Source organism: Haematobia irritans, chromosome 5 (assembly GCF_050003625.1).
Source record: "Haematobia irritans isolate KBUSLIRL chromosome 5, ASM5000362v1, whole genome shotgun sequence".
NCBI lineage: Eukaryota > Metazoa > Arthropoda > Insecta > Diptera > Muscidae > Haematobia > Haematobia irritans.
In genome coordinates, this window is record NC_134401.1 from 40,199,072 (window position 1) to 40,207,610 (window position 8,539).

Sequence of the window (8,539 nt, forward strand, 5' to 3'; positions counted from 1 at the left end):
AGCCGCTGCTTCTGCATCTTTGGCCATTTTCTCAATGTATTTTCTCCTATCAGTGCGAGCTGACCGCCTTATGATCTCTATAGAATATTTTGTCAAAATTGTATTTATATAGAAAATTTTGTCAAAATTTTATTTCTATAGAAAGGACCTCTTACATCTGGTAGAGGTAAATTACAGTTGTGATTTACCTCTACCCGTTTTGGTAGAATTCTACCAATTGTGGTAAACGTGCTCACCACCAGATCACTCTGAACGCATCTCATCTGTCGTAAAGTTTCTTGATTTGGATACTAGCTGAAGTACCAAAGCATAGAATAAAATGGATGAAACCAAATAAAACTCTGTTACAATAACAACAACAAAGGGTCCAACACTGTAAAATAAAATCCCCTTTTCTTTCCCTTACTGTTACAGCCGACCAGGTGGGTTATTGATAGATAGGTACCAGTGGGGCAACTGTGCTGTGAACACTTTGGAATTAAAAACAAAATAAACACAATTAAATTCGTTACAAAGTGTTTCTCTTTTTTCACTTAAGTCATTAAAGAAAAGTTACATGATAAGGCGAAAAATATAATTAAACAAAAACCTCTAAAAGCAATGCAGAAAATTAGAAGTAATTAAGGAAAACATAGAGAAAAGTATAGTGTCTTGTTACTTTAAGTTTCATTAAAAAGAAAGGACTACAGGCGAAGTTCTTTTCTTCGTCTTCATTAAAAAAAATCCAGATAATAGAACAGTCAAAATGGTTTATGTTGCTCAGTATGATATATGCTTGTTTGTTGCTTTTTGTTTTGTTTCCACTAAAAAATATGCTGATATCTTTTCTCGTTATATTCACAAATGAATAGATTATAGGTTTGAGAACCTACATACGAATATTATGTAAACCTAGGGTTTGTTTCATTATGTTGTTTCGTTATGCAGTTGATTTTGTTTTTGTTGGGGGGAAGAAGGTTATGGGTATGATGTTTTTGATGTTCATGCATTGATTTGTTTTTGCACTTCCGTCTTAACTTCCGTTGCTGTGGTTTTTATTTCGGCTTTTAAAGATTCTTCCAGTTCTTGTTTGATTGCGGTAAATTTAGCTTCAGATGTTTTTTCGAATAAATTGGCATTGCTTTGATTCATTTTTGCCTTTAGAGGAACCGCATCGACCAGTATATGTAAGGCCATTTTGAGACTTTCTTCGGCCGAACTAATTTGATGGCAGGGATAGTTTTCACCATGTTTGGTTAGAAATTCGCAATATTTTCTATAATTTTTCAATGCGAAATCGAAATCGTAAGCTATCAGACTAGCTGTGTGAGTTTCATCGATTACATATGGTACAAATAGTTTGGGCTGAAGTCTTATAAATGTCGGATAATCCTTTTCACAAGCTTCACATTTACAAGTGAAACGATATTGTATCGAAAGCGTTTCAATGCGTTTTGATTTGGGGAATATTGCAAAATGAGCTCTGAAAGTAAACAAAAAAAAAACAGAAAAGAAATGTTAATAACAAACTTTACTTTAATTTTCATATAGAAAAGGGAAATAATTGTAGTAACTCCTTTCCAAAAAGGAAGCTGACTGATTATTATATGCCTAAATGTCCAGGTTTTTGAAATCTAAAGAAACTCTAGATAACTCGGTGATAAATGTCGTCTTTCAGATACTGAGGTACTCAAATTCGGGAGAGACCAAGGCATTAGTTTATATGGGGTCTAGGTTAGGTTAGGTTAGGTGGCAGCCCGATGTATCAGGCTCACTTAGACTATTCAGTCCATTGTGATACCACATTAGTGATCTTCTCTCTTATAACTGAGTGCTGCCCGATTCCATGTTAAGCTCAATGACAAGGGACCTCCTTTTTATAGCCGAGTCCGAACGGCGTTCCACATTGCAGTGAAACCACTTAGAGAAGCTTTGAAAGCCTCAGAAATATCACCAGCATTACTGAGGTGGGATAATCCACCGCTGAAAAACTTTTTGGTGTTCGGTCGAAGCAGGAATCGAACCCACGACCTTGTGTATGCAAGGCGGGCATGCTAACCATTGCACCACGGTGGGGTCTAACAGAACACTAAATTCCAATTTGGTCTATTTGTGAAGATCGGTGGTATACCAAACAAAGAACCATTGTCAACCATCTTCAGCCCACTTAAAATAACATCAGCAAATAATTTAAGGCGATTCGGATTAAAAAATTAAGATCCCAGATGCTTATGTAGCCAACATATAAATTTAGGCGACTCGGACAAAAAAGATGTTTAAGTGTCAAAAGAGAGGATGGATCTACGATGAAATATGTTGTATACTTGGACACATCGCAAAAGTGGACAATTATTTTCGTGAGACGTTTGCTATATTATCGCTTTAAAAGTAACTTCTCATAAGTGGACACCTTCCAAATGGGGACAAAATTATTGCGATCGTGGTGTCCACTTCAGAGGGTTTACACTGTATAAGTTAGGTTAGGCTGTAAAGAGGATTCTGGTTGCCCTCTCTGATGTCGGCTGACATATACCGAAGGTAGTATTCGGCTTATTGTGGGCTCTAACTTCTTCTTTCCATCGTAACCTTCCTTTATTCCCGGAACTGGGAAAGAACCCCAATCACCTCTTCACCGCCATGGTTAAATCTTTGCATTGAGGGCCACACACACGGCAGCGATTCAGAAGGCAATAGATTCCTACCAGTGAAGCGTTGTGCTGGTTGTAAGACCGCCACCTGTAAGCGATGACGAGAGACGGCTGCATAGAGAGATCAGGTCGGCTAATATGTGGCATCACCAGATATTTAAATAGTTACCTCGCCCTTCTGAACCCGGCAATTCAAGATCTTTGCCCAACTTGTGGACACTTGCCTCACATTACGAGACATCTATTCGCGTGTCCTGCGAAGCCGACAGACCTGACATCTATCTCACTCTGGACTCATCTAGTAGAGGCAGCTCCCTTCTTCGTACTGGATGTAGAAGCCTAAATGTATAATCCTAATAATTTGTTTTGTTTTGTCGTTTATTCTCCCTATTTTTTCTCATACATCATTTCGCAGGGCTAGAACAACAACAACAACTCTGCCTAGTAAAGGCAGGGTAGTGACCAAGGTCTCATTATTCTCAAACCATGTCCTACAAGCAATAGATTCCTACCAGTTAAGCGTTGTATTGGTTGGAAGATCGCCGCCTGTAAGCGATGACGAGAGACGGCTGTATAGAGAGATCAGGTCGGCTAATATCTGGCATCTCCAGATATTCATAGTATTTTCGTCGCCCTTCCGACCGCTGCATTGGTCCACATCATTTTATGTGTCTCCCGTGTTCATTCATCTATTGACTTTGCGTTCTCTGTATATGAAATCTATAGTAAAACGTGATCCGATCCATTTTATCAATGAATGCTGTCCAAATCTATATTTAGCTCAATGACAAGAGACCTGTTTTTTATAGCAGAGTTAGAACGGTGTTTCACAACATGTGTGACCACCACATGCAAAAGATTTAATGAGCTCTGAGAGGAGATGAACCACCGCCGAAAATCTTGTTGGTGTTCAGTAGTCGCCAAATTGTTTTTGCTAACCTTTGCGCCACGGTGACTCCCCCGGCCAACCAATACTCTCTACTTTTTAACCAGCATCAAAGCCTTCAAAGTTCAGTCATAGGCTTACTTAAAAAAAAAACAAAAAGTTTTTAAGTACCAAATATTATTCCACTTACCCATAATTATCATAGAGCACACCGCCAGCTGGTATGGGACGAAAAACAAACAGATATGCCTTGCAACCCTTGTAAATGCGCACAGTATTTGGGGCACAAGAATGATTTAAAAGTGATAGGAAAGCAAAAGCACCTGACGAATGAGTCGTATCATCCTTGGTCTCATTCACCTGTTCAACCAAATCGATTCCATGCATATTTGATGGTGATGTCTGCAAGTGTCGAAACAATAATTCTGTAAAGAAATTCTGTCCATCCTCACCACCCAAATAATCTTTAAGGGGTGTGAAATTGATCATAAAATGCTTGAGGACAGCACAGACGACAGAACGTTGAAACAAATCCGATACTGAACGCAGATGTTGATTAGTAACTAAGCCATGGATGGCCCGATAGTGTTCACGTGGTGTGAAATTATTGTAATCCAAATCAAATGATGAGCGATTTTGATTTTCGGGATCTTCACAAAAAGCCATTAGCTCTTCAATGGTGGGGAACAATTCCAGTGCCGAAAGGCATACTCTCAATGCAATACCATGGATCTTGTTGAACATGGTGTGCAGAAGATCTATAACTGGACACTCGTACTTGTGGAAGGTGTTCACGGCCTTTTCCTTGCACTCTTCGGAGCAAAACATAACGGAACAACAGCTTTCACAGGGTATCAATGTGAGATAATTCTCAATTTTACAGGTGGCACAACGTATAAATTTCATAGGTGGCAGTAGAGTGGAACAAAATGGTTCTTCGGTGGCTATTAAATCGCCAACGGCCAAATCCCTTTTTGTACATATATAGCGGCCTTCCTCAGGTGTCGAACGCATTTCCAAACAGTTGGCAATATTGGGCACTTGTGGGTGTGGCTCGAATTCCATTTCAAAGTCATAAGGCTGCACATCCGGAGGTTGTGAATCCAATAGCTTGCGACAATCCTTTTCGCGTTTGTCTAATTTGTGCATTAGTCTGGCCGGATAGTTAGCTTTGCGTGCCAATTCTATGTTTAGCAAACATTCCCGGTAACGTTTCCATTCGAATAAAACCGCGCTACGATTAGCGTAGCCAATGGCTATATTTTCGGAACCTGGCTCGGAGAAGCAAATACTTTTGTTGTACAATTCCAAAGCCTATAAGAAATAAAAACATTAGCCATTAAATAATGCTAAGAAATTATACGGCCAAATGGGAAAACTTACTTGGAAGTATTTTTTATTCTTCAATGAGAACTGCTCGTTTCCCAGCATCCGATATTCAGAGCTACGCTTATTTGATTTCTCCTCGCGTAATTTCACATTCAATCTGATCTTTTCGATATATTTGAAATCTTTTAATGCATGCTCCACAAAATTTACTTTTGAATGATTCTCCTTGAGCTCATTAAATTTACCCGATATAATTCCTATAAGTTTCCAATCATTGAGTTTTTTAACCAAATCATCACTAACATCGTAAACATCCATTTTGCTGTTCTCTACAATGTTGCTGGCGCCACGGTAAAAGAACGACGCACGTTAAATTAACCCCTTGGTCTACCACACTTGTTTGTGGGAGGTCTTCAGGGCTAGGCCAATACAATAGTCCTTATGTAAGGCAACACCACAACTCCAATTTTACTGTAAAATGACTCCAAACGGATGTATTAAATAATTGCACTTTCAAAAACAAAGTTCCCTTTCAGCATTTATAAGAATTGGGATTCCCGTAGGACTTGCTATGGAAGTGTCTCGATGTGTGTCAGGTGTTTGTTACACCGCCTGTTTTTTGTCTTCTTCACCAAATAACTAAATTTCACTCTCACTGCATAAAACTTCTGCACAAATTGTTATCGTCAAAGATGGATGTTTTAGAAGGTTCTAGATTGAATAATTCGTCGTGATTTGTTGTAAAAATGATAAAATAAATCAAAGAAATCTTTTTAGTCAATTCCTCCAAGACGGTGCAAATTAGCCTATGTTGCCAGAAATTTATTTCGTACACCACCCCCGTGGCAGCATACAAAAATCTCTCTTGCCTATTGATTCCATATTGAAGTGAATGGAGAAAATTTTTGAGAGACTTAAGACATTGAGGCAATTATAATAAGGGAATTATTTTTTCTATTATTATAACTTAAAAATTGCCAAAGGAAAAATGTGTTATTTGATTTTTAATATTGAATTTCATTTTGGGAAAAATTTCTTTAGCCGGATTTTTCCCACATGTGGCAATACTAAAATTTGTTTCGATTTCGATATTTAGCTGTAATCGATTACATGGGCAGAATGTAAAGTCGGTAAGGAGGTGTTAATGTTAATCGATATGATAACAGGGTGGTTCAAATGGAATAAAAATATACTTTTATTATAATTGTTAAACTCCACTATGAAAATTCATCTTGGGAAAAATTGTCTTTGGCCGCATTGTGGCATTACTAATGTTTGCCTCGATTTCGAAATCTGGTTGTAATCGATTACATTGGCTGAATGTAAAGTCGGTAAGGAGGTGTTGTTGATGTTAATCGATATGGTAACAGGGTGGTTCAAATGGAATAAAAATATACTTTTATTATAATTGTTAAAGGCCGGTATGCACCTCTAGCGAAAAATTTCATTCCCATAAGAAATGCATTGCTATTTATGCTAACGAAATTTTCGGTAGCGTTCAATTTCGTAAGTTGGTACGCACCTCTAATGAAAATAACAGGGTTGTCAAAAGCATATTTTGGCAGCAAACATTTAATTTATTACAATCATTGTGTGCGTAAAAGTTTTAAAAGGTCTGTAAATAATAAACAATTTATTTGAGGAATATTTGGAACATATATTAACAATTTTTAAAAGCGATTAGCTGGTTTAAAATTTGTGTACACAGCCCTGTTTTTTGTTGTAGACTTACATAAATTTTTGCTACCGAAAATTTCGCGAGAGGTGCATACCGGCCTTATCTTAAAATACAATTTTTCTGATTGTTTGAAAGGGCTCTTATTGGCGTCGTTCTAAATTTATTAAAAAAAGGCACCTAATAATTGAACTCATGCGATACTTTTTTTGTAGTAACTTGGCGTGGTACAACTTCTCAATAGTGACTGCGCTTTTCCGACGAGTTTTGAATGTCGTATACGATTGTTTTCGACGTGGTGGGGATTCTCAGAAGCGCCGTCAAATTCAAAAAATGTTGGCAGGGGGTGCATATCGGACTTTAAGCCATATATACGTCGGAAATTCTTACTGCCTGGCGATAAAGCAGTTTATGGTGTATTTTAATGTGGAATAAAGGCCGGTACTATGTTCATTCTTGCGAAAAAAATTATAGAAACCAACTATAATATCACTAGAGCCTGATATGCAGTTCTTACGAAAATTCTTGTGCCGATAAAACAGTTTCAATTGTATTTTTAATAAGAAAAAGGCGATGCGGAGAGTTTTATAAACATACTGCCTCGCTGACGCATAAAAACACTGGCTGCCAGAGTTTGTGTAGAAAGAAATCGTTACAAAAAGTTTCTCATATGTGCCGATGAGGCAGTTCAGTGTGCATTATAATGTGGAATAAAGCGATGTGGATATTTTTCTAAACATGCTGTCTTACTGACGCCTAAAAACTGGCTCATGCTTCAAAAAGAAATCGTGAAGACTTTTTTTAAATCTTTAAGGTTAATATAAAGTTCGAGTTTAGCCGCTAAAATCGCCATTTTTTCACGATTACTTTTCTATACTAATATTTTTTAAGGAATACAAACTTTGTGAAAACTTGCTTTGGGCTATTCCCCATCAAGTTATAATAAAATCTGCAACAAATATGTATAATTGTATGCCGTTTACTGATTTAGTTTTCACTTTACTAAGTTCGTTTTTGCGAAAAACGAATATCTTCATTTATATCCGTAAATAGGATCTCAAGCCCAGGGATGTTAACTTATTTATGCGAAATAATATACATTTATTCCGCGCTAACGTTTTTTATATGGAGTATAACAGTTTTTCGTGCGAAAACGTTATCTTAGTACTAGGCTTTAGTGAAAAAAGTCGAACTTAATACCCACCTTTACGGAAATTCTTGCTACGTGCCAATAAAGCAGTTTTACAGTATAATTCTTATTAGAGCAAATGTAAACAATCGATAACATTATTAAAACAAAAATTTCGCTAGTAAAAATAAAAATACAATTCTTATGTGTAGAAAAAATATAGGGTCTTGCTAGGAAATTTTTATCAAACAATGCCTGTTGTTTTATTTATTTTTATACCCTCCACCATAGGATGGGGGTATATTAACTTTGTCATTCCGTTTTTAACACATCGATATATCGCTCTAAGACCCCATAAAGTATATATATTCTGGGTCGTGGTGAAATTCTGAGTCGATCTGAGCATGTCCGTCCGTCTGTTGAAATCACGCTAACTTCCGAACGAAACAAGCTATAGACTTGAAACTTGGCACAAGTAGTTGTTATTGATGTAGGTCGGATGGTATTGAAAATGGGCCATATCGGTCCACTTTTACGTATAGCCCCCATATAAACGGACACCCAAATTTGATTTCGCATTTATTCCGCGCCCAAATTAGATTTCGCATTTATTCCGCGCTAACGTTTTTTATATGGAGTATAACAGTTTTTCGTGCGAAAACGTTATCTTAGTACTAGGCTTTAGTGAAAAAAGTCGAACTTAATACCCACCTTTACGGAAATTCTTGCTACGTGCCAATAAAGCAGTTTTACAGTATAATTCTTATTAGAGCAAATGTAAACAATCGATAACATTATTAAAACAAAAATTTCGCTAGTAAAAATAAAAATACAATTCTTATGTGTAGAAAAAATATAGGGTCTTGCTAGGAAATTTTTATCAAACAATGCCT

The 8,539-nt window shown here is 37.0% G+C and overlaps 1 protein-coding gene across 1 annotated transcript; it reads right to left on the bottom strand.

The window, feature by feature from the left end:
• Positions 1-504: 504 nt before the first annotated feature.
• Smyd4-4 (SET and MYND domain containing, class 4, member 4) lies at positions 505-5,655 on the bottom strand. The gene is made up of 3 exons (XM_075309984.1): positions 4,897-5,655; positions 3,704-4,827; positions 505-1,462 (listed from the first exon to the last, which is right to left on the bottom strand). The coding sequence occupies exons 1-3, from the start codon at positions 5,158-5,160 to the stop codon at positions 982-984; spliced, it is 1,869 nt and encodes a 622-aa protein (XP_075166099.1). The 5' UTR covers positions 5,161-5,655; the 3' UTR covers positions 505-981.
• Between the last annotated feature and the right edge of the window lie 2,884 nt (positions 5,656-8,539).